At 34.5% G+C, this 26,382-nt stretch overlaps 4 protein-coding genes across 8 annotated transcripts in view; 3 read left to right on the plus strand and 1 right to left on the minus strand.

Moving 5' to 3' along the window:
- LOC106138235 (insulin gene enhancer protein ISL-1) overlaps positions 1 to 19,816 on the plus strand; it is a 47,605-nt gene extending 27,789 nt beyond the window's left edge. The window contains exons 3-10 of one of the 3 annotated variants that reach the window (XR_009657412.1): positions 9,793 to 9,923; positions 11,452 to 11,519; positions 12,096 to 12,198; positions 14,970 to 15,087; positions 16,125 to 16,290; positions 16,823 to 17,023; positions 17,596 to 18,355; positions 18,404 to 19,816. Coding sequence is in view for 2 of the 3 variants with exons in the window: in XM_013339334.2 (XP_013194788.1) it covers positions 9,793 to 9,923; positions 11,452 to 11,519; positions 12,096 to 12,198; positions 14,970 to 15,087; positions 16,125 to 16,290; positions 16,823 to 17,023; positions 17,596 to 17,706 (898 nt within the window). In the remaining variant the exon portion in view is untranslated. Of the gene's footprint in view, positions 1 to 9,792; positions 9,924 to 11,451; positions 11,520 to 12,095; positions 12,199 to 14,969; positions 15,088 to 16,124; positions 16,291 to 16,822; positions 17,024 to 17,595 lie in introns of all 3 variants that reach the window. The other 2 variants (XM_013339334.2, XM_060951873.1) reach the window with 2 other exon arrangements.
- On the plus strand, positions 2,973 to 6,512 carry LOC132903439 (uncharacterized). Its single transcript, XM_060951802.1, has 2 exons — positions 2,973 to 3,422; positions 4,285 to 6,512. The coding sequence occupies exons 1-2, from the start codon at positions 2,973 to 2,975 to the stop codon at positions 5,095 to 5,097; spliced, it is 1,263 nt and encodes a 420-aa protein (XP_060807785.1). The 3' UTR covers positions 5,098 to 6,512.
- LOC132903440 (uncharacterized) lies at positions 3,416 to 7,890 on the minus strand. Its single transcript, XM_060951803.1, has 2 exons — positions 7,189 to 7,890; positions 3,416 to 4,236 (listed from the first exon to the last, which is right to left on the minus strand). Exons 1-2 carry the CDS (start codon positions 7,570 to 7,572, stop codon positions 3,748 to 3,750), a joined length of 873 nt encoding a protein of 290 aa, XP_060807786.1. The 5' UTR covers positions 7,573 to 7,890; the 3' UTR covers positions 3,416 to 3,747.
- A 1,007-nt stretch (positions 19,817 to 20,823) lies between the features above and the next one.
- Positions 20,824 to 26,382, plus strand: part of LOC106138228 (endoplasmic reticulum metallopeptidase 1) — a 35,778-nt gene continuing 30,219 nt past the window's right edge. Inside the window, exons 1-3 of one of the 3 annotated variants that reach the window (XM_060951850.1) lie at positions 20,824 to 21,037; positions 25,600 to 25,671; positions 26,112 to 26,165. In XM_060951850.1, the coding sequence (XP_060807833.1) occupies positions 20,984 to 21,037; positions 25,600 to 25,671; positions 26,112 to 26,165 (180 nt within the window). In that variant the 5' untranslated portion in view covers positions 20,824 to 20,983. Of the gene's footprint in view, positions 21,038 to 24,450; positions 24,702 to 25,599; positions 25,672 to 26,111; positions 26,166 to 26,382 lie in introns of those variants that run through there. The other 2 variants (XM_060951849.1, XM_060951851.1) reach the window with 2 other exon arrangements.

Genomic DNA, 26,382 nt, shown 5'->3' on the forward strand with positions numbered 1-26,382 from the left:
AAAGTATATGTTTTTTATTAAAATTATCGAATTAATAACCAGTTACATACTTACTAAATATGCCATGATTTTGGGATAACATAAGCATATACATCATGGCTATAACTTGCTTCAAAGAGAATACAGTAAGACAAACACGTCATTCACAAATCTAACCTAAGCCCTAAGAAACTAAATTCATAACCAACGTCAATCACCATCGCAAACGGCGCCACTTTTTATACACAGAGACCAAAGATGAATTCACTAAAATAACTTGCATCTGTTTACCTTTTCACCCTTCCATCTCACGCCGCCAAAATATAGAATTACGGATCGACAAACAACATAGCATCTTCTGTAACATCAAACTTAAGTAAATAAACCTTAATGTGCACAATATTAAGTGCGAAAATCGAGCGAGTCCGCTGTGAAATTCCATTTTGGAACGTCGAAATTGTCTTTGTCGTTCTACTCTGATGTTCCGTAGAGAAAACAAACTGAGTTTGACTGAGCATTATGTATTTTGGCGCCAAAACAAACTGTCACTTTGACAGCGCGGCGGGCGGCGGGAACCCGATATGTCTATGGTATGTTTGTTCCCGTTTACGCAGCCCGGATAAGCGGGTTTTCGATTACATTTTTTTGTAATGTATGATTTTTTAAATGTTCTCCCCGTGTCAATATTGTCTTCTTTGCGCACTAAACACCTCTCAGAGACACCGAAAGGTCTTTGGAATTTTGTCCGAATATTGTTTGAAGGCTATCGAAGGTCATCAAATCTATATTTTAAAACGCAAAGGTTACTGACTGACTAACTAATATATTAACGCACAACTTAAAAGTACTGGACCGATCGGGCTTTCTCGAAATTCCCGATATTAAGTAGCCTTCCTCTGTCCCTTCACTTTCTGCACTGATATATTAAACATACATTTAATCACGTCTTTATCCCTTACGGGGTAGACAGAGCCGACATTCTCATAAAGATTGAGAGGCCACTTTCAGCTATTAGGCTTAATGATAGAATTGAGATTCAAATAGTAACAGGCTGCTAGCCCATCGCCTAAAAGAAGAATGCCAAGTTCATTAGCCTATCCCTTGTCGCCTTTTACGAAATCTTAAAAGGTACCTTTTTAAAAAAATATATTGATTGATTGAACATTTCATCATAATAAAGCTGTATTTTATTGAAATCACCTCAATACCAAAAATACCTCGGCTTCCAACCCTTTGTAAGTGGAGCCGGGCGGAAACGCATGTTTACAAGGTATCGAGTGACGATTTTATATAAACATCCGAATAACTCTTTATTTTTATTTCACCTACAATTTATGTTTACCCGACTGCATCAATGGAAGTCCAATTTTTTGTGTAAGTACCTAGGTAAATCTAAGTACTTATTACTAAGGGACAGTTTAGAAAAAAAAAATTGACGAATATCTACGAAGCGAAAGAAGTATGCAGGGATCGTGGTAATTGGCAAGAATAGAATAGAATAGATTTATTTTCAAAATTGGATACAAGGTATCACTTATTGACGACACATGCCTAACTTAAATCTAATTATAACTACTACCGCGTCCAAAGCGCATGTGTAGAAGAAGATTTCCGATTATCTTGACTCTTGAATTTTTACATAAAATTTATATCAGAACTTACTTTCTGAGCGTAGGTGGTCTAATCGGTAAGGTGCCCGGTTAAAATCATACATATGAACGTGGCCATTCAATCTTTTCAAGACTGTTGGCTCTGTCTACCCCACAAGGGATATAGACGCGACTATATGTATGTATGTATTTGTAAGTACTTATTTGTGGGAAGACCTTCTCATCTGGACCTCTGTAAAGTACTATTAAGATTCAATTAATCTTCCTATTGTTTAAACCCATGATAATAAATGAGTTTTTCTTAAAAACTATGTTTATATACTAACAAATTATATTTACGAAGTATGTAGATATAATCCTATTAATATTATAAATGCAAAAGTTTGTGAGTATGTTAGGATGTCAGTATGATGTTTGTTACACTTTCACGCAAAAACTACTGAACCGATTACGATTAAATTTGGTATGTAGGTAGCTGAAGACCCACAATAACATATAGGCTACTTTTTATCCCTGAGTCCCCGCGGGAATGATTCCACGCGGACGAAGTCGCGGGCGGCCTCTAGTTTTTTATATTAAAATACTCAAACCACCTTTACAAAACTAAAATAAAACTAATTGTGGGTTAATCTTTCAAATTTACATAGTCAGTTCGTACTTCGTAGCCGGCAGTGCAGTGGTAAGACATACGATCTGAGAGTATCAGGTGTCGTTAATGACGGGTCAGGGTTCGAGGCCGGATTTATCCCCGGGGAATTAGTGTTTGTTTTGTATACACATCTTCTCTGAGGATTTAATTAGCCAGATAAATACGGCAAGTGTATTTTTAGACTTTTTGAATATTTTTTCATGAAGTTTGTTATAGGTATAATACTAGAAATGTCTCCTGTCTCGGGTTAACTAGAAGAGATTTCTTTAGAAATAAGCAGGATTTATGTACTATTGTTAATCATCCCTACATATTTTCTGTGTACTTACATGAATTGGTTTAGGACAGTAAATAAAACATGAGATACCTATAGATACCTATTTAAGGGGGAAACTGAAGATTTCACAACATTTTTCGGAAAAGGAAATGAACCGTGCCGTTAGGGTTGCTACACACATAATCGGGCCGGCATTAATCGGCACAGCCGGGCGGTAAAATCGAATATGTGTAGATGAATGTTCGGGAAAAAAGCCGCTCGTCTTTGCCGCTCGATTACAAAGGCCGGGCAACAGCCGAATGGAACAATCGGCCAAACCGGGCGGTAAAATCGAATATATGCAGATAATGTTCGGGAATCACAAACCGCTCGGAGCCGCACACAATCACTCGGCTCGGCAACTGCCGACTTATGCCGATCGGCTTTTGGCAACAATTTTTGTTCAGTAGTGCTAAAAATGTGGGACGAAGACGACGTGTTGTTAATTTCCGCAGCTTTTGTCGTTATTGCCGGCTCTTTACTACGAAAACCTCGAAGATTCTGGGTGCGAAGAGGCCTTCAAAATCGTGACAATGAAGATTTTCTTAATAGATTACAAGAAGATGACTGTGATGTGTTAAACTTAGAATACAGAAGCAACGGTGGATTCAAAGATTTTTTTAAAATGTCAAGTAGTGATTTTGAATTACTTCTTCAACTGATTGGACCATCAATTAACAAAAATGATACAAAATGGAGAACTGCTTTAACTGCAAAAGAAAAACTCGGAGTTACTTTAAGATATTATGTATCTGGAGACTCATTTGGAAGTTTAATGCAGACATTCAAAATTTCACAGCAAAGTGTTTCTGAAATAGTACCTGTAGTAAGTCAAGCTTTAATCACAGAGTTGAAGAGCTTTATGCAGGTAAGAAATAATTCAAGGTGATTAATTGTTGGGTTAAAGGAACATATTCGAAATTAGAATCTGCATTTATTTTTTTATTTATTAAAAAAAATGGAAACATTTTTTGGTATTACGAAATCAATCACAAATAAAATTAACAAATAAAGTCAACATAAAATAACTTTAGCATCTAGCTTTTAACTAAAAAATTATCAGTCACGCGAATATTACTCCGTAATAATTTCAGGAATGGAAAGTTGCGTCGCTTAAGAACTATCATCCATCATAAATCAACATAAACACCACATTTTTAGCATGTTGCTTTGAACAAACTAAATGCACGACATTAAGCTAAAGGATCACGTGATTGTTCTTCTGCAATAACTTTAGGAACGGAAAGCTGCGTTTCTTGAGAATTATCAATCAAAGCTGGTTTATTGTTATTTATGGAAATATATCCTTGTTTGTCAGAATCTGGCACAAAGTTATTAGTACCATCATTAGTTGCAGAGCTGGTACTTGTGTCTGGTCGATAGTAATTATATGAGTCGTATACTCCGAGTTCCCCCTCCATTAGAAGGGTATTTATTTTATTTTGCAAAGTAAGTCTTGCGTAAGGACAATAAATTTTTCTCAACTTCACAGCTACTTGGTCACCGAACAAGGAGAATTCATCTTTGTCACTCCGATTTTTGTATACCTCCGTCATAATAGAATATGCACTCGAAATTTTTTCGTTGACATTCCCCACGTTGCGTGAACGCTTTCGGCATTCATCTGAGGTTTCAGTGCAAGCAGTCGTACTATCTAAGCTGTCTTCAGCAGTGTAATCAATCTGAAAAAATAATAATTACTTATAAATAAATAGTTTTCTACATTTCAGATGCCAAATACCGAAGAAAAGTGGAAAAATATAGCAAAGGGTTTTAACGATAAATGGAACTTTCCGAATTGTCTCGGTGCGTTAGATGGGAAACATGTGCGAATTGAAGCACCATTTCACAGTGGCACTGATTACTACAATTTTAAAGAATACTTTAGTATTGTGTTAATGGCACTTGTAGATTCTGATTATAATATCCTGTATGCTAATGTTGGATGCCAAGGTCGAATATCAGACGGCGGAGTTTTTTCAAATACTATATTGGACAATATAGAAACATTGAATGTGCCAGAAGACAGTGAGCTTCCTGGGAGACCGTGCCGGACACCATACGTAATTATAACTGATAATGCATTTCCTTTAACAGAAAGATTTATTAAACCATACACATCTTTAGGGAAAAAGGGATCGAAAATTAGAATTTTCAATTATCGTTTGAGTCGAGCACGTCGGATGGTTGAAAGTACTTTCGGAATTTTAAGTAAAGTGTATGGGTGCTTTCGAAGACCGTTCAAATTACAACCTAGCAAAGTAACAAAGGTTGTGATGGCATTATTACATCTACACAATTTTCTCCGAAGAAATGATGAATCGAGGCATTTATACGAATACTACGCGTTTCAAGGTGATAGAAGAAATGCCACAAATGACGTGGGAATAAACGTAGGAGAGGCTGAAGAAACTAACGCTGAAAATGCAAATATTGAACCAATAATGCTGTACAATTTTTCGCCCGGTGAAATTGTCAGGGATGAATTTGCTGAGTATTTCTGCTCGCATCAAGGAAAAGTTCCTTGGCAAAATAAGTATTAAAATTTATTAATATGTACTAAAATCAGTGTAGCTAGCTAGATTTGTGTTGATAATTAAATAAATATGTTGTAGTATAGATTTTAGTTTTTTATTTACTACTAACTAGCAACCCGGCCCGGCTTCGCACGGGGATTTCTTACAATTATGTTTTGTATGAAAAAACTTTCGAGAATAAACTGTTTGAATATAATGTAAACTGCAATTAATTTCGTTGAATAAAACAAATACAAATGCTAACTTTGTTTTATACTATGTAGTCTAGGTACACTAATCTACACTAATATTATAAAGAGGGAAACTTTCTTTGTTTGTTTGGTTGTAATGAATAGGCTCAAAAACTACTGGACTTATTTTGATGAAATTTGAAAGATAGACTAAACCTTTAGGAGTAACATAGGCAATTTAAAAAAAATCCCAGGAACAAACATTTTAATAACATAGCAATCGACCGGGGCTTCGGTTGCGTTAAATTTCCTTTATTTTAACGTAATGCTGCACTGAAAACTATGTTGGCCGTCGTATTTGTAAGTGGCAACAAAACATATTGATTTTCTGGAGATCCTACTCGAGAAAGAGCAACATATAATTGCCCATGCGAAAAGCACTCCTTTCTGAGGTCGATGCCAACAATCGAAAATGTTTGTCTCTGGGATTTATTTATAGTGAGGGCAAATGAGACCTTTACAGGAAACTGTAACCTTTCAAAGTATATACTTAGGTAAATCCGTCGGTATCATTGGGATCCCTATCGGTAATGTAACTATTGGATTTTTGCATGTTAAGCCGATTTTAATTAGAAGTACCGGTTTAAAAAAATTACATAAATATACACCCTCAATAAAAAATTTATTTAATTCGAAAACGCAATCATTCACTTTTAATTTTTTTAATAGCGCCATCTGTCGTTCCATACTATAAACTGGCAAAATTTCAAATTTTAATAAAAATTTTTGCATGTTAAGCCGATTTTAATTAGAAGTACCGGTTTAAAAAAATTACATAGAAATACACCCTCAATAAAAAAAAATATTTAATTCGAAAACGCAATCATTCAAATTTAATTTTTTTAACAGTGCCATCTGTCGTTCCATACTATAAACTGGCAAAATTTCAAATTTTAATAAAAAAATTTTGCATGTTAAGCCGATTTTAAATAGAAGTACCGGTTTAAAAAAATAACATAAAAATACACCTTTAATAAAAAAAAATATTTAATTCGAAAACGCAATTATTCACATTTTAATTTTTTTAATAGCGCCCTCTGTCGTTCCATACTATAAACGGGCAAAATTTCAAATTTTAATAAAAATTAATCAAAATGTCAATGAATATAAGAAATATTTTCTAAAAATCAATAAAAATAAATAAAATGAAAAAAAAAAAACTTACACACGGGTACCACGGATCGAACCATCGACATCGACATCAACTATATGACCCTTGGCATTTACCACTGAGCTATTGAATGATACTTACAGGTGGCGAAATTTTGAATAGGATTCTTATAAATTTTTCTTTTCAACCTCATTTGGTCTTTTCTTAAAGTCAAATTTAAAAAACCTATTTTTTATTGCATAACATTAATAACATAAGCTACTGTCCAAATTTCGCTTTTATAGCTTCTATGGTTTAGGCTGGGCATTGATTAGTAAAAAATCATCGGTCCGCGCGCAGTTTCACCCGCGTGGACTACAAACAATGCCCAGCAGTGGGATAAAAAGTAGCCTATGTTACTCCTGAAGGTTAAGTCTATCTCTGTGCCAAATTTCATTCAAATCGGTCCAGTAGTTTTTGAGTTTATTCGTTACAAACAAAAAAACAAAAAAACAAATCTTTCCTCTTTATAATATTAGTTTGGACTAGCTTCCCGCCCCGTGTCTTCGCCCGCACTTTATTAGATTTTCAACTAAGTAAATCGGTTTAGCGGCTTTGACGTGAAAAGGTAACAGACAGACAGATACTTTCGCAAGGATAAGGGTTACATGGATGGGATGGATAAGGAGAATGGATATTATCAGTTAATCTAATCTATAACACAGATACACTTAACATAGACAGAAAAGGCCATTTATAATTGTGTAGACAACTTACCATTTGCGAATCCATAGTCTTGCGAGGTTTATTTCTGGATGATAAAAATAATAAAGATTTGTAGGCGAACCATTTCGAAGTAAATGATTCATCGGCCCCAGATCCACTCTTTTTGCTGTCTTGTTCTTTCTTTTTTTCCCTTAAAAAATGACTTTGGAGGTTTTTAATTTTTCTCTCAACTTCAACTTTTTCGACTTCAAACTTTGCTGCAATTTCTACTAAGGCATCATGTCTTTTGATTTTATTTTTATAGAATTCGTCTTTTGAATCCCATAACAACGGGTAAGACCGATAGCACTCGATAAATTGGATTGTTTTTTCCTGCGACCACTCCATTTTACGTGTGTATACTACGACAAGCATGTACAAAATGACCACAAACATTCAGAGACGACGCCGACGCGTGACGCCCGAATGAAAACCGAATTGTGCCGATTGAACCCGAATGAACTACGTATATACCCGATCGGCACAAGCCGAATGAAACCGAATGTTGTAGTAGTAGTTGCGAGTCGGCTTTTTCGTTCCACAAATACCGTTCGGCAGTTGCCGAATCGAATGATGCGTTTACTCGAATGAACTACCCGATCGGCACAAGCCGAATAAAGCCGAACAAGTGCAGTGATTACTTCGGGTCGGCTTTGTTGATCGACAAATGCTGCCGAACCGACAGTGCCGACCCGCCTATGTGTGTAGCAACCCTTATCTGTGGTGCGGCGTCCCATGCGCGCGCATCTTTGAAATACATGGCATTCGTGTCCAAGCTATTTTGTGGTTTTATTGCATAATTATTTATAAATATCAACCACTCCGTCTCTATTTCATGGATATCGTAAAAAGCGACTAAGGGATAAGCTTATAAACTTGGGATTCTTTTTTTAGGCGACAGGCTAGCAACCTGTAACTATTTGAATCTCAATTCTATCATTAAGCCAAACAGCTGAACGTGGCCTATCAGTCTTTTCAAGACTGTTAGCTCTGTCTACCCAGCAAGGAACATAGACGTGAATATATGAAAAAAAAAATTAGAAAAAAGTTAATGGCAGAATCGGCCATAGACATTTCCAGCTCTCTATAAAAGAGCCAATTTAAAAAAAAAACATACCTGAATTCAAATTAAACAGAGGCAATTTCCATTCGAAAATTCGAACGTAGAACGCTGCAATTCCCCCACCCCAATTTCAACTAACCCTACCACTGCGAAGCGGACTATACGTACATATATATCGTTACGCGAGCTTATAGTAAGGCTTTTAGCGATATTGCTGGGGGCCGTTTCATTCGCTAAGTGCTATGGGTACCGGTCAATAACCGACGGCTCAAAATGTACTTAGAGGTTTGTCGCTAACACCCTCGTTTTTGGCCGAGCGGGAGAGGAGGGGTACTGTTTTGGAAGATTTATCTATTTAAGGAGCTTGAGCTAGTCAGAATTCAAATTCATAAATTTTTATTTATTATCATAGGATACTTCGTATCGCTTAATAATTGTCATATATTTTGGTTTCACAACATTGGTTGACGTAAAATAAATTGCTTAAAACTAAGTTCACTGCCGCTTCCAAGGCGTCAGAGCAGTAGAAGCGGTAACAAACTGCACTGCAGCATTTTCTTTGTGAAATTAAGTAATAATTTATTTGGCTTAAGATGAATAAATAAATTTCTTTATCCCCTTACGGAGTAGACAGAGCTAACATACCTACATATAATCACGTCTATATCCCTTGCGGGGTAAATATTTAAGGTTAAAAGAAATATCCCAAGTTTGTAAGTCTATCCCTTAGTCGCCTTTTACGACATCCATGGGAAAGAGATGAAGTAGTCCTATTCTTTTTTGTATTGGTGCCGGGAACCACACGGCACACTAGCCTTTCTCTTATTCGCCTTTTACGACATCCATGGGAAAGATATGGAGTGGTTCTGGCAACCGTCTTTCATTTCTATATTAAAAGTTTCTGCGGTTCTCTCTACCTGATATTTATACACGTCACAATAAGTACTTATATCTCTTTGAAATCAAGGCCAAGTCGGTATCAATTTGTATCAATCAACATGCACATTTTGATAAAAGATAAAGACGATTGCGATATGCAAGTGCACGTCATTATTTTAAATAAACATAACAAACCAGCTGTGCCCGTGACTTCGTCCGCGTGGAATAGTTATTTTGGGCATCATTGAAGCCCTCAAGGATGAATAATTTTCCCCGCTTTTTTTCACATTTTCCATTATTTCTTCGCTCCTTATAGTTGCAGCGTGTTGTTATATAGCCTAAAGCCTTCCTCGATAAATGGTCTATTCGACACAAAAATAATTTTTCAATTCGAACCAGTAGTTCCTGAGATTAGCGCGTTCGAACAAACAAACAAACTCTTCAGCTTTAAACAAACTATCAGCGTATTGCTCTACAGTCTACAGCAATAAATTCGTTGAGTTGTGACCTTTTTGTATTGCTGCAACTCACACCCTAATTAATTTGTATTTCATATGAAATTTTAAATCGTGTGTAGCAAATCAAATAAATGAATTATCTATCTATCTATCTATCTATATAATATTAGTATAGATTAGTATGTAGTTTTTAAAATAAATACGTTTTGCCATAAGGTTATTCGGCACGAAATGCGACAAATGCGGCGCCTCCTTCAGCAAAAACGATTTCGTGATGCGCGCCAAGACGAAGATCTACCACATCGACTGCTTCCGGTGCTGCGCGTGCGCAAGACAGCTTATACCCGGTGAGTTTAGCTTCATGGTTGTTTTTCAACTTTGTTGTAATTATAATTTATTCATCGTCCCGGCGTTAGTACATACATACATATGGTGACGTCTATATCCCTTGCGGGGTAGACAGTAGAGCCAACAGTCTTGAAAAGTCTGAATGGCCACGTTCAGCTATTTGGCTTTATGATAGAATTGAGATTCAAATAGTGACAGGTTGCTAGCCCTTTGCCTAAAAAAAAAGAATCCCAAGTTAGTAAGACTATCCCTCAGTCGCCTTTTACGACATCCATGGGAAAGAGATGGAGTGGTCCTATTCTTTTTTCATTGGTGCCGAGAACCACACGGCACCCAGCGTTAGTCCAGATTAAATCCACACCTTTCTGAGGATGAGATCCCGGGTGCGTCTTTTTGGTCATGATCAATCAGGTCTTCATACGAAGCGGCTCCCGTGTGACCTCCGCTTCCTTTGCACGGGACCCTAACAGTATTGGATCGTGGTCAAACATCAAGTTGCCTGAATGTGCAGGTTTCCTCACGATGTTTGCCCTGACACTTGACACATTCAGATACCGAATGTGTTGACCACTCCATCTCGTTCCCATGGATGTCGTAAAAGGCGACTAAGGGATGGGCTTATATAAACTTGGGATTCTTCTTTTAGGCGACGGGCTAGCAACCTGTCACTATTTGAATCTCAATTCTATCATTCAGCCAAACAGCTGAATTTGGCCTATCAGTCTTTTCAAGACTGTTGGCTCTGTTTACCCCGCAACGAATATAGACGTGTTTATATGTATGTATGAATGAAAACCATTAAGATCGAAAAAACATCAAAACAATCCAATGCAACATCAAAAAAATTAAGATTCTCATTACAACGGAAATAAAAATCAATTAATCACTTGAAAGTATGTATAGAAAACAATAATTAGTACAAGTGGGAGAAACATTTCCTCTTGTTTGTCTGTTTGTTTCGTAAAACGCAGGTGTGTTGAATCTTATCCCGGAAACTTCAGAGTAAATATTTTGTTTAGACAACAGTAAAATTACATACATTTAGTCACATCTATATCCCTCGCGGGGTAGACAGAGCCAATTGTCTTGACGTGTTGCTAGCCAATCGCCTACAAGAGAAACCCAAAGTTTATGAGCCTATCCCTTAGTCGCCTTTTACGTCATCCACGGGAAAGATATGGATCAATTATATTCTTAAGTGCAGGAACTCGCACGGCAATTATGTAACAATTTTTTTCATTCATTCATATAATCACGTTTATATCCCTTGCGGGGTAGACAGAGCCAGCAGTCTTGAAAGACTGATAGGCCACGTTCAGCTGTTTGGCTTAATGACGCCCATCGCCTAAAAGAAGAATACAAAATTTATAAGCCTCTCCCTAAGTCGCTTTTTGCGACATCCGACACAATGAGACGGAGTGGTACTATTCTTTTTTTATTAGTGCCAGGAACCACACGGCATTTAAGATTTTAATTACCTATGTATGTTCACAAATTATTTTTTAATTATTTTTTCTTCATCCATAGGTGATGAATTCGCGTTGAGAGAAGGCGGCGCTTTGTACTGTCGAGAAGACCATGACGTTTTAGAAAAGGTAATTAGTTTAATTATGAATGAATGAATGAAAGACGGCCTCTGTGGCGCAGCGGTAATACGCTTGTCTATGACACCGGAGGTCCCGGGTTCGAATCCCGGTCAGGGCATGATGTGAAACGAACTTTCTCTGATTGGCATTTCCATATATATTAATTAGTCTCTACTAATATTATAAAGCTGAAGAGTTTGTTTGCTTGTTTGAACGCGCTAATCTCAGGAACTAAGTACTGGTTCGAATTGAAAAATTATTTTTGCGTTGAATATACCATTTATCGAGGAAGGCTTTAGGCTATATAACATCACGCTGCAACTACTTATAAGGAGCGAAGAAATAATGGAAAATATGAAAAATAAACGGGGTAAATTATTCATCCTCGAGGGCTTCAATGATGCTCAAAATAATGTGATTTGTTTCTTTTATAACTAATGTACCTACTTACTATTTTCTTGTTACTGTGTAAATTTCTATGCAATAAACATATTACAAACAAACAATTCCACGCGGACGAAGTCGCGGGCACATCTAGCAGTTTATTCCTTTCTAGACATTTTAAATATCTAGGTATGTTTTCAGACCGCCAATACCAGCGGCAGCAGCGGCAATGCGGAGAGCAACAACAATACAACATTAAGCAACAACAACTCACATCATCCCCACGAGCTTGGTTCTATGTCCGGTGAGTATACATAGCACGTTTATATTCCTTGCGAGGTAGACAGAGCCAACAGTCTTGTAAAGACTGATAGGCCACGTTCAGCTATTTGGCTTTAAGATAGAATTGAGATTCGAATAGTGACAAGTTGCTAGCCCATCGCCTAAAAAAAGAATCTCAAGTTTGTAAGCCTATCCCTTAGTCGCCTTTTACGACATCCATGGGAAAGAGATGGAGTGGTCCTATTCTTTTTTGTATTGGTGCCGGGAACCACACGGCATATATAATTTTATTGTGAAATATTTTTATGTTACGTTGAATAATACGAAACCGCCGAGCTTGCATGAAGAGAGTTATGAATGTGGATGAAGCAAAGGAAGTATGCAGAGATCGTGGCAAATGGAAAGATGTAGTCTCTGCCTACCCCTCCGGGAAAGAGGCGTGAGTTTATGTATGTATGAATAATGTAGTTACTTTAAACTGATTATTTCTCTACTCATTTCTCCTTCTATCTTCTGGAATAACAAACCTTGTCACTATACTTCCTACATCTAAATGCGAACAGTACTTCTGAAATCTATACGCCACAACGGAATGAGAGAGAGAGAGTCGTGATTTACTTAAACATCTACAAGGCTGAAGTTTGTCAATACGATGACCCTCGTTTACGCGTTTATTGAAACAAATAAACAGATTCCAATTTTTTGACATCGGATTTTGATAATATAAAGGTGCATTTACAATGTTCATAAAAAAGAAATACTTTACTCATTTATGACTTGAATCGTCTCTTCTTCTTAAATTTAAGAGCTAACTTTTGTAAGTGGTCAGTTATTATACACCGTTAGAGTTAGTATTAAAACTAATGTACGAACTTCGAATATAGAACTTACAACCTCTTCTTAAATGCATATTTACTTATAATTAGGACAAGAAGTGACTTGAGGTGATAAAGAGGTAATAAAGAATTATCTCTCCACTCACCTCGTGGAGAAACTGTCTCACTTTAGAGTTATGTTTCAAAGTGAGGGAAGACCCTCAATAGAGAAACTGCCTCACTTTGAAAACATAACTCTTCTCTGAGTTGATAAAAACTATATGTAGTTAGGCTAAAAAATTAGTCCGCTACACGCCGAGGCGGCGTCACTTTGAAGGTTCAGACACATCAAAGATATCGCGCCGATACAATCTCCTTTTGATAAAACGACCAACAGAAGCCGTAAATGTATTTTTCAGAATTCTGTATGTTTATACTTGCAAAACGGGAAAACTTTTGCTCTTGAAACTGGTATATAAAAAACATCCCCCACCTCTTAAGGTCAATGCAGGAAGCCAACATTTTCAGTGAACTTATTAGACATTAACGAAGTCGCGGGAAATAGGTAGTCGCCTATATGTACTCATCCTAAAGTAGCCCGCTGCACGACCGTAGCGGCGTCGCTTTGTCGGCTCAGATCAAAGTTATCGCGCCGATTCCATCTCCTCCTGATATGATAACTAATTACCGTGTACCTACCTACAGATAAGAAAAAAAACTCATAATTTCACCGGCAAAGCCGTGATTGCGGACGGAGAGGATAATTTGACAATTTTGCAAGTGATAACGGGAATATTTTTGTAGGTATATCGTTTAATAACTAGATTGGGAAAACCTTGATAGGTCTACATTTGCCCCGTACTCCGCTCCCGTGCTGAATTTTCAAAATACAGGAGTCTTATTCTTATAAGTAGATATTTTGATGCACTAACTTGTAGGAAGTATTACATAGTACTATAAAAATTCGATTCTGAAAGTCTTTTTCCATGTGAAATAGTTTTCAGTCTATTCATTATTACGTGACAAATAAAAATACTTGCATTTTATTTAATAATTTTTATTATTCCATTTAGGTACGTTTTATAACTTTCAGGGTAGACAGAGCCAAAAGTCTCGGAAAGCATTATTATTATTTTGAATTCAAAAGGAACTTACCTTTTATAATCCACTTCACACTGGACAAACCAAATAAATCCTTCTTTATGAATCCTTAGTTGGACTCCCGAAGAATTTTCTACAGCTATTTACGTATTCAAATCCTTTTACAATAATAGGTATTACGAATTCTACTCTGTCAAACGCGTAATCACTAATTAGTTATTTACAAAGGCGATCCTGGGATTAAGGAGGTGTGAAACGGTCACTCTTATAATCTAAGTTAAACCCTTTGGTAATACAGGGGGGTGGACGAGGCAAATTATTATGACGGTCTTCACTTGGGTTCAAAATGTCAAGCTTACTTACAAAATGAAACCGGCGTCGCGGCGTGTTGATAGTTAAGCATAATAGAATATAACGTAATGCAAGTGGGTTAGTTTTTATCTAATTTGCTTATATATTAGGTTGATATTATGTATATTCAGTTTGAAAACACAAAAGAAAAATAATGGACGTATTAAAAACATAATTTGTTGTACATGTAGAATTCCCACCAAAAAGTTATACATAGTATTTTTTTTATTTGTAAATAGTTAAGATCATGCTGCCTTTTAATGTCAATGTCAACAGACTGACTTATTTGAACTTCAAAATCTTTTGTTGTTTCCCTTTATTAAGGGAAATAAAAGCAGTGCAATTACATTATATCAGCATTCAAAATACATAGAAATATTCACACACAACAAAATTTTTAAGGAGGGCTTGCCACAAAGTAAAGATATGTACGATACATTGTGACATTTTTTATAAATAATTTGTAGGTTAGTAACCTAGTTATAAATTATTTATTATTTATTTAACGATTGTCTCTCGTTTTCAGATTCCGGAAGTGAATCCGGCTCCCACAAAAGCGGACGTGCGCGCACCACTGCTGCCGCTGACGGAAAACCAACAAGAGTTCGCACTGTGCTCAATGAGAAGCAGCTTCATACGCTAAGGTAAATATTTTATATGCAACTAGACTTTACCCCGAGTGTCACTCGCATGGGAATTTTCAGAAATAAATGTAGACATTTTTAGTTATCTATTTTAAAATATGAAGACATTATATTATAAAAGTTCACGTGTCTGCTTATCTGTATAGCAATCTAGTCATACTATTTCCCTACAAATTTATTATGAAAAAAAATCCTGTTGATAAATTTCTGAAAAAACACTGAAAGTAAAAACATAATTTTGAGTTCACAAATTTATACTACAATACAAATGACTTAGCTTCTATGAATCGAGTAGCGAGTTTGCCTATAGGCAGAAACCATCTAAAGAACTCAACTAGTTTTAACCATAAAAAGTCCATCGATGTGATTACAGTTTGCTTTTTAATGCGATACGCCTCATTAATAGCATATAAAACCACCAAGATAGTTAAAGCCGCCACATTTACTGTTCTTTTACGACTATATCATGTCAACTAGGAACCTCATGATATCCTATAAAACAACACTAATTACAGTGTCTCACATGAAATTTGCATATTTTTTAATATGTAAGTACAAAATACAAATTATACATTCATACATGTAATACCAACTCATATTTTTATAGAATATGTTCGACATTAGTATATCTTAATATCTATTTTTATATTTAAGATACCAAAATAGTTTTTAAATATTAGGTATTTTATCTTATTTTTAATGCCAAGAGTATATAATGTATGTTTCGCAGTGATTATTTTTAAACCTTACGTGAATGTAGAGCCAATAGAAAGCAAAAATAACCACTTACTCATTGGTTTAACAGTACATTATTTATACTTGTCTTATTATTTGTTTTTATTAAACTTAAGTTTAACTTAAATTGTGACAGTTGATTTCTATTACAAAATTAAAAATGAAATAAGCTTAATTGTCTGCTTCTGAACATCATAATTACGAAATTATCTTATTTTTAGTTCTAAATATTTTTATTTCGATTATCTCCCAACAAATAATGTTTCAAAATACAATTTAAAAAAGTATCTATCATGTTTCAGAACGTGTTACGCGGCTAACCCTCGACCAGATGCACTCATGAAGGAACAACTTGTGGAAATGACAGGCCTCAGTCCTAGGGTTATCAGAGTTTGGTTCCAGAACAAACGGTGCAAAGATAAGAAGAAGACGATGCAATTAAAGATGCAAATGCAACAGGAGAAGGTGGTAATTAATGTTTGATGAGTATATTAGGATAACACTTAAGTAATATTAGTTACCTAATCTCGAAATACACTTATCAGTTTAAGGCTGACTTTTCTGCTTAAATGTTAGATGTTTCTGTTTTAGAGTAAACGTGTAGGTGTAAGACACGGCTACTCATAACCCATAAGATCATGCAAACTATTATCGGCCATTATAGCTCGCCTACCATATTAACCTACCTTCGACGCATATGATTTAATTAAAAAAAAAACACTTAGCATAATTATGCAAAACATAGTTTGTATTCAATATTGCATATAATGAAACTGGTAACTGACACAAAAACGTAACTACTGGAAATAAAAAAAAAAATAATTAAATAAAAACTGACGATCTATGCCGAGCTTGCATGAAGAGAGTTATGAATGTGGATGAAGCGAAGGAAGTATGCAGAGATCGTGGCAAGTGGAAAGAGGTAGTCTCTGCCTACCCCTCCGGGAAAGAGGCGTGATTTTATGTATGTATGTACTGACGATCCATGTGTGGTTACCAGGAAGGCCGTCGCATGGGCTACATGTCGATGGGCGTGCCGCTGGTAGCGGGCTCGCCGGTGCGGCACGAGCCGGCGGGCTCGCTGGCGCTGGAGGTGACGGCGTACCAGCCGCCCTGGAAGGCGCTCTCCGACTTCGCGCTGCACGCTGACCTGGACCGCGCGCCGCACCACAGTGCCGCGTTCCAGCAGCTCGTTAACCAGGTCATTATTATTTTAAATGATTTCAAACTTACATACATATGATCACGTCTATATCCATAGGTAGACAGAGCAACCAGTCTTGAAAAGACTGATAGGCCACGCTCAGCTGTTTGGCTTAGTGATAGAATATAGATTCAAATAGTGACAGGTTGCTAGCCCATCGCCTAAAAGAGAAATCCCAAGTTTATAAGCCTATCCCTTAGTCGCCTTTTACGACATCCGTGGGAAAGAGATGGAGTGGTCCTATTCCTTTTTGCAATGGTGCCGGGAACCACACAGCATTTTAAACTTTTAAAAATAATAAATGTATTAAATTAAGGTCCGAGATTAAATAAAGGTATGTTACGTAAGCGTTTAATACCGGTAGTATTTATACAGATTATTACCTATTTATTCATCTCGTGGCAATTTACAGAAACAATAGCAATCTGACAGTAATTTTTCTTACATTTTAACAGAACTCTTCCATGGGAATTTCCAGAATTCCCATTACAGTACACAGTAATCTTTATTATAGCTGTAATAAGACTTAACATTAACAAAAAGTAAACAATTCCGCTTAAATTCGCCAGATGCACGGCTACGACGTGCCGTCGCTGCCGCCGCCGCGGGCGCCCCACGGCGCGGAGGACAACTACGTGACGTACCTGGAGAGCGACGACAGCCTGCCCCCGTCGCCCTAGTGCCGTCTCTCTTAAGCTTTGTTAAGCTGGACTGTGTTGCGATTGGTGCGAGTAGTATAAACGAATATTTGTATTAGCAGTGTATAGGAAGATACTTATCGAAGTTTTTATTCTGAAAAGACAAGGAGATTTGAGCTCTTCTCACACAGCATCTTAAGCTTTGACAAGCTGCTCTTGCCTGTCTTGTTATTCATGAACATTAACAACAAATCTGTCTCTTTCTATCATTTCTGATAATCAAAGTTCGCGAATAAGCCCACTGGACTGGCTGCGTTGGTGCGAGTAAATGTAAAAATTATTTATCAGCAACAGTTGATATGGCAGATACTTATGAAAGTTTTTATTAGTACAATGAGTCATGTCTAGGTATTCCCGTGTGATGACAAGGTATAGCTTATCTCTCCCTTCTTTGCATGATCGTAAATAATCACAAAAAAATTATGTTCCGTTCCACTTCTTGACCAGTGAAATTATAACCTGCCATTAGACCACAATTTCGTATTACTAAAATACAATTCAACTTTTAATAGGTTTCGTAAAAACGTGACGTAGTATACCTAACTGTAGTATTATAATTTGAATTTGGCCTGGGACTCTGTTGTCAATAATAAGTATCGAATAGATGTATGCCATTTTGTCTCTGAAATATGTCTTGTTATTTATTTTGATTTTCTGATTCATCAATGTATTCCTATAGGACTTAAAACAAGTATTATCAAAAACAAGTGTGTACTTAATTTATATAAAATTAAAATACTATTGTATATTGACACAAAACCAGTCACATTTATACTTTTAAGCTTGTTGATTTTGGACCTTTTCATTTCGTAGTAGGTATGTGAATAATTTGTAAACATTGTTTTTTGTGCATTTGTTCTTGCCTTTGATAAATTATGAATTTATTAGAAAATTAAAAAATAAAAATATTAAAGGTTAGAAAAAACATGCAAGTTGCCACCTGTAACAACAGCGAGGGGGCCGAGAACCAAAAGCAGACCCGGGCCGTGGCGACGATTTATTCCTAGTACCTGGGTGATCGAGCGGTGCTCGGTGAAGCCAGAAAACCATAAAAAGTAATAAAATCAAAAAACCATCAAACATCACTAAATTACTGAGAAAAACAGAAAACTTTTTACAAAAATTCTAACTTTTATTTTATGAATTATCTGAATATACATGTATATATTTGTGCTTGCGTTCTCGATACCAAGACGGGATTCCATCAGACGTCCAAAATATAGTTCTCTATCTAAATCTTCAAGTCTTAAATCTTTAAACATAACATATTGATGGTAATTGTACCTATTGATAATTTGAAAATGATTCTTTGGAAAGATTACATGGATTCATACGATGTTTACCATTAGTTTTATTTTAACTATGCTAAGTGTACTTGGTTTCCATTACCGCGGTATATATAACATTATTTTACATGCTTTTATAAAGATCTGTTAGAATAAGTAATGTATATATATATAATTTTTTTTTGTAAATAATCTGTATAATATGAACATACTAATTATAAATAGAATTACTATTTGGTCGTAAGTGTATATTAGGAACTATGCGATTTGTGTAAGTATATTTAATGCAAACAGTCATATACATATTTTTGTTTATGCTTTTCTAAGTACTGTCATTACAAAAAGTTGTAATATAAATAATTATTGGTCTTTTCTAATGATCTTTGATTTGAATGTAACTCGTGTTTCAACAACAGTTTTTAAGCTACAGTTTACAAAGCCTGCTTTATAACTTTCAAAATATTTCTTCTCTCTCTCTCTCATATTGGCGGTTCCCAGTTGCGCTCTCCGCCATTAAGCCTTGCGCCATTAACCTAGGATTTCTCAACATTTCTTATTTTGTCGCTTAAATTTTTAATTTATGATACTTTTTAACCAGATATAGATTTCATTTATATAATTTCAAATATATGTACATAAATTATGGTAAGGTTGTAATGCAGGCTTTGAAAATACTCAGCATTTCTATGTAAAAAGAGTGATGTATGTATATGCTAATCCTCTATAGAGTTTACCAGATGTTAATTTATTCAGTAGTTAGTTACACTATACACTGTAATTAGCTTGTGCGCATAACATAAATAAAAATATTGAGTACTTAACAACGCATTTTCATTTATTTGGCAGTTTTGTACATGAAATGACCAAGGATGAAAAGGATACAAATAACTGACAAATACACAAACTTACTGACCTTTTTTATTCGTAAGTATAAGTATTAAAAATACCTAATATTAGTATTCCACCATTTTCCCTGTTATATTAATTAAATAAAATATGGAAAGTAACTAATTAAAGTTTTATTGGTAAATATTTTATTGTAACATTATACAAGTTAATAAAATTAAAATTTACCCAATTAAAATAAATAATTATTGGTTAATACTACAAATATAAGAATATTATTTTCATAATGCTTTTTCATTTTAAGAGTTACAGTAGGGGTCACAGTAACTCGTCGGTAGGTACCTAAATAAAAATACCGCTTGAACAACAACGATAATGAACTATTTCAAAGAAAATAGTTAATACGAACCGTTTTATTTTTCAATTATAATCATTTCATTGCAAACATATAGTCACGTCTATATCCCTTACGGGGTAGACAAACAACAGTCTCCTTAAGACTGAAAGGCGACGTTTCACTATATGTTTTCAGGATGGGATTGAGATCCAAATAGTTTCAGGTTGCCAGCCCATCGCCTACAACAGGAATCCTAAGTTTTAAAATTAAAATTCATCCATTACTTACGGTAGCGTAAATAAATAAATAAACTATTAAGTCAAAAACTGACAATTGATGAAATATAGTTATATTTTCCGAGCAGTGAGATTTACAGGTATATAAAATTTGTTATCGATATTCATACTAATGTTAAGACAAAATTTATAATTAAGAAAGAATTTTTTCTTGTCAAAATATGGCACAGAGATTCAAGGACATTAGGAGTGACATGAGCACGAATCTTACTAATCCTAAAAAATTCTACAGTAATTACTTGACTTCGTACGTTGGAAAATTAATAGTTAAATGGAATTTCAAAAAGTATGTATGGCAACACAGTGAACATCTAATCAGTTGCTGTCACCTGCGCTGTCACCGTAACTTCGTGATTATCAACAAATGATAACAAACCAAAGTTCGGAAATACTTTTTAAAAAATAATTAAATTATTAAAGTAATTGATTTTGTTACACAAAATAGCAGTAAATGTGATTTTTGGTGAAAACATCTCGTGTTTTAATTCATAAATATGAAAGACGCCGTCGAGTTACAAGATTTAAGACCAAAAAAGGTTTTGCCTACGGTAAGTACTTGATATCAGTAAATAGCATTGAAATATTGATAAAAAGCCTGATAAAATATTTCGATGAATAAATCTAGGCTAACAGCTAACACTCCTTTTGTGCTAATCAATACTTACCTTACAATTTATCTTTGAAATGGTGTTGTTACTTACCTTGCCTATTTCTATTTTTTTTTAATCCTTTGACTGTTCGTTATTCATATTTTTAAAAATGTGACTTGATATAAAATTGTATGAATCCTAGGTATAAATAATATCATTGAGTAGGTAAAACTTTGTTGATTCAATTTATGAATAATCTAGATGAATAATTAAATTTATTTTCACAGTAAAAGCAAGAAAATGGTAACTGAATTGAAAACCACATAATTTCAGTTTTTATACGAAAAAAATTATGTATTAAAATATTTCTTAAATAGCCATGTGGTTCCTGGCCCATTAGAATAGGACCACTCCATCTCTTTCCCATGAATATCGTAAAACATACCCTCTATATACCTCCCCTTTCCCTTAACATACATATAGTCACGTCTATATCCCTTGCTGGGTACACAGAGCCATCAGTCTTGAAAAGTCTGATACGCCACATTCAGCGTTTTGGCTTGATGATAGAATTGAGATTCAAATAGTGACAGGTTGCTAGCCCATCGCCTAAAAAAAGAATCCCAAGTTTATAATCCTATCCCTTGGTCGCCTTTTACGACATCCATGGGAAAGAGAAGGAGTGGTCCTATTCTTTTTTTTATTGGTGCCACAAGGTTTTCTAAACTCCTACATCAAATAAATACACAAAAATTCAAGCTTGTGTTGGCTATCTTATCTAACTACTACATCACACTATGAATCAATAACCATGAAACGTGTAAAAAAAACGACTTTAAAAAAAAGTAATAGTTTTTTTGTTTACTTTTTAAAAAGTTTTTAAATAATTTAAAATTAAATTTACAATTATCCCTTATCATTGTCAGAAGATGCCTTTGCAATATATACCTACTATTATTAACTTAACTGCAGAGCTTAGTCTGTTGATTTCTGAGGAGTTTCCGGGGAGACATACATTTATGATCTGACATACATATGGTCACGTCTATATCCCTTGCGGGGTAGACAGAGCCCACAGTCTTGAAAAGACTGAAATGATCTGACCTTTACTAAATTTCTATAGGGCCACACTGACACAAATAATTTTTCAAATCAAATTATAAATACCAAAATATGCCCTAAAATGCAACTGAGGTTTGTTGCTGAAAATTATAAGACTATTTATGTCATTCATAACCAACTAAAGCCCTCTTCGAAACTATCGCTTTACATACATCCATATGATCACGTCTTTATCCCTTACGGGGTGGACAGAGCCATTGGTCTTGAAAAGACGTCTAGGCCACTCTTAGCTATAGATAAACACTTTAAACCTTACATGTTTAATAAATAGAAATGAGAACAAGAAGTCTACAAGAAGAATCTCAAGTTTATTAGCCTTTCCCTTAGTAGCCTTTTACGACATATCTGTATGTCGTATATCTACATATCTTTATGCCGTAAAAAGCGACTAAGGAAATAGTCGAAAAATAATAAACGGAAAAGATGGTCGACCAAGGATCGAAGGACGTAAAGCCAATTCCCTTGATTATGTTTTACAACACGCAGCTTATTTACCGCGTTTTCTTTATCAAGTTGTAAATATTGGTGTTGTAAATTAGTGCTCATTTTATTATTTTACAATTGGACAATACTTTTTTATGTTTTTATTGCACAAATGACGGTGCCTTGATAAAGTTGCTTCCGTAACCTTTGGTTAATAATATAATAATGTTTTGAAGACATACAATGACGTGCATAAGTAGGCATTTTACACGGGAAAATTCAGAATCACACCAAAAACAGTTTCTAAAGAAATGTAAGCTATGTACTACTTACACTCGACATAGCTTACCGTTATAAAAATCCCAATTCTATTATTAAACCTAACAGCTGAACGTGGCCTGCATCAGTCTTTTCAAGACCGTTGGCTCTGTCTACCCCGCAAGGGATACAGACAGAGCCAACAGTCTTAAAAAGACTGAAAGGCCACGCTCAGCTATTTGGCTTAATGATAGAATTGAGATTCAAATAGTGACAGGTAGCTAGCCCTTCGCCTAAAAAAAGAATCCCAAGTTTGTAAGCCTATGCCTTAGTCACCTTTTACGACATCTATGGGAAGGAGATGGAGTGGTCCTATTCTTTTTTGTAACGGTGCCGGGAACCACACGGCACCCATAATGCTATGAGCATTAAGTCCGCCTATTGTATTTTACAAATTGTAATTGTTACAATCCTACTAATATTATAAATCCTACTATAAATGGGAAAGTTCGTGAGTATGTCAAGATGTCAGTAGGGATGTTTGTTACTCTTTCACTCAAAAACCGATTACCATGAAATTTGGCATGTTGATAGCTGAAGGCCCAGATTAACATATAGGCTACATTTTATCCCGGAGTTCCCGCGGGATTGATACGGTTTCCATGCGGACGAAGTCACGGGCGGCCTCTAGTAAAAAATAAATAAATAAAAAAATTTAAGCATTCTCTTTTGCATTCCTGTCTAAGTACATATTGGTACATTTTTTTTCCGATATTGCTACGGTAGCGAAGCCTCGGACCGCAGTTAGTATCAAATTAAGTATAATATTAATTTTTTATACATACATTTACAGACAAACAGAGCCAACAATCTTTTAAATACTGAAATGCCAAATGAAATTGTAACAGGTTGCTGGCCTATCGGTTATAAGAAGGATATCAAGCTTATTAGCCTTTCCCTTAGTATTATCTTATACAATTAATCAAATATACCTAATTAAATAATATACACAAATATTAATTATTTTATAATAGTAAAAAAAAACTATTCTAAATAAAAAAGTCAAATGCATCACCCAAGCCAAAAATAAAAATAGAAGTTATTATTGTTTTCAATTAATCTTAAACTGTTTAATTATTATTAATCTTGGGTTATTTTGCTCAGTGCATGTATAATTCCAGTTCGAGATTAAGATTAAAAAATATTAAAAATAAAAAGAACCGCGTTGTCACCTAATGTATACACAAAGGAATGTTTTACCGTACAAATTTATCGAATTTTAGATCTTATCACATTGTGTTAAGAATCGAGTTGATTTAAAACTTTATAAGTTCGCTGTACTCCGATTAAAATGCAATAAACCTGTCGTTTCAATATCAGATAATCACAAATAAAGGAATGAAAGGATTTGTACTCAGTTAGAATTCTGCAATTATTGTGTTAGCATTACCTACTTAAAGTGTTAAGAGATAGTGATTAGTGTACTTACTATCTTAAATCTTAAGTGAAAAATAAATTTTGTATCAAGAAAAATATATTTTTTCTTTTTAAATTTTTTTATTTTATTTAAATTGCATAGCTGAAAAGTGATTTCTTTTTGTGTATAAAAATTTTAGAAATGGAATAATCAATTAAAATTTGGAAGAACTTTTCAAATCAAGTGTTAAAACATAATAACTTTAATTGTTTTTATAAATCGATTTATTGTTTAGTTAGTTTGTTCAAATAATTAGTGATGATTTTAAACGAGGGATTGAAGGAAAGAAAGAAAAGCAGAAGTTCGACTCATGAAGAAGAAAATGTAGAAAGACAATCAAAGGTAGAGTTTACATACATAAATCCGCAGGGGTAGGCAGAGACCACATTTTTCCACTTGCCAAGATCCCTGTATACTTCTTTCGCTTCATCCATATTCAACTTTCTTTATGCAAGCTCGTCGGTTTCGGGTACTCTTGACCTGACCTTTTGCCAGAACGTCTCCGATTTGATCAAGGTACGTTCGTCTAGGCCTTCCCATTCCTCCAGTTCCATTGACACTTCTTTTGTATATTTGTTTAGTCAAACTACTTTCATTCATCCATTCGACATGACCAAATCATCTAAGTTTTCCCTTTTCAAGTCCTGTTACTATATCTTTGTTAAATCAATGATCTTTTAATGTAACATTATTCTAAACGTCCGAGATAAAATATGTGCGTAAACACGTGCGTGTTTAATACCTGTATTATTTATAAATAGTTATAATATAAATTGGTATTTTTTTTACTTAAACCACTTCTTATAAACTAAAAAAAAAATTTTTTCTTTTCAAATTCAAACAATTCATAAGCCTGCGCTGGAGGTTTCAACAAGAATAATTTAGAATATTTTTTAAAAATAATATTAAAGAAAAATTATTTAAAATTCAATAGAGCTTGCCACATATTTATTATAAAACATTATTATATTTAAAATAGAAAACGTCTAATTGGAATTGGCTTATGGGCCATGATAACGTATTATAAATAAAAATTATTTAACAAAAATCACTTCAGTATTTTTTCTTGCTTTCACTGTAATTAAAAACCGTGCTATAAAATTAAAATTATTATTTTGACTTTACATAGCTGTATACTAATGCGTAGAATAAAATACTTTATTCTTCTAAATATAAATTTAAAAAAAATTTAATCACTTTTGTTTTTTTTTTACATCGCCGTTTGTCCCTTTCCTTACAGGATGGCGAGCGGGACTATACCGGTGTTATCACGTACGAGTTCAAAGACAAGGAGGAAAAACCCTGGCAGCGGGTTATTCTTGATTTTTCTCTAGATTGCACATAATAAAAATATCGTAGAAAATCGTGACACTTTTTTTTATGAAAAATTGATGTTTTGGTCGCAAAGTGCTCTAATTACCTTTAATTTAAAAAAAAAATATGTCGATAAAGAGTGATTATTATTTGTGTAAACATATTTTTTATTGACATATTTTCGCGATTAAGATTATTCACTTTTAAATTGTATTGCCAATGTATTTAATACAGGCAATTAAATATATTGAAATAAACATGTTAAATTTAGTATTACAATATCAATTTGTTTCATTACTAGTGTTTTCATTCTTCAACATTTTTCATATTGTGTCTCACCCACCTAACACCGTGTTAATTTTTATTTTTACATTTTGTGTGCATTTTTTTTCTTAGTAACTTTTTTAAGTTTTTTATTTATTTTTTAAAATATTTTAGGTTATTTACGGAATCACAAGAAAAGGGACACATTTGTATGAGCCCGTAAAATCAGTGAGTAATGGGTTAAAATTAGAATAAATTGGGATGATGTTGTTTTATTGTGTTGTCCGGGAATTCTACAGATTTGAAGAAAAAAGGTTTTTCTAAGAATGGCTTTCGAAAAAACTTTTTAAGAATATAAAAGAAAATTAAACATGGATGAATAAATATTGTTTTTAAATTTTATGTTATTCGAAAGAATAGGTAATAAAATAAAAAAAATACAGAT

Source organism: Amyelois transitella, chromosome 26 (genome assembly GCF_032362555.1).
Source record: "Amyelois transitella isolate CPQ chromosome 26, ilAmyTran1.1, whole genome shotgun sequence".
Taxonomy (NCBI): Eukaryota; Metazoa; Arthropoda; class Insecta; order Lepidoptera; family Pyralidae; genus Amyelois; species Amyelois transitella.

What these genes read in the sequence shown, in the direction of transcription:
- LOC132903439 (XM_060951802.1), top strand. Translation starts at nt 2,973, where the DNA reads ATGTGGGACGAAGACGACGTGTTGTTAATTTCCGCAGCTTTTGTCGTT. An exon ending in AGTTGAAGAGCTTTATGCAG is followed by an intron (nt 3,423 to 4,284) that starts GTAAGAAATAAT and finishes TCTACATTTCAG; the next exon opens with ATGCCAAATACCGAAGAAAA.
- LOC132903440 (XM_060951803.1), bottom strand. Translation starts at nt 7,572, where the DNA reads ATGTTTGTGGTCATTTTGTACATGCTTGTCGTAGTATACACACGTAAA. An exon ending in AGACTATGGATTCGCAAATG is followed by an intron (nt 4,237 to 7,188) that starts GTAAGTTGTCTA and finishes TTATTTTTTCAG; the next exon opens with ATTGATTACACTGCTGAAGA.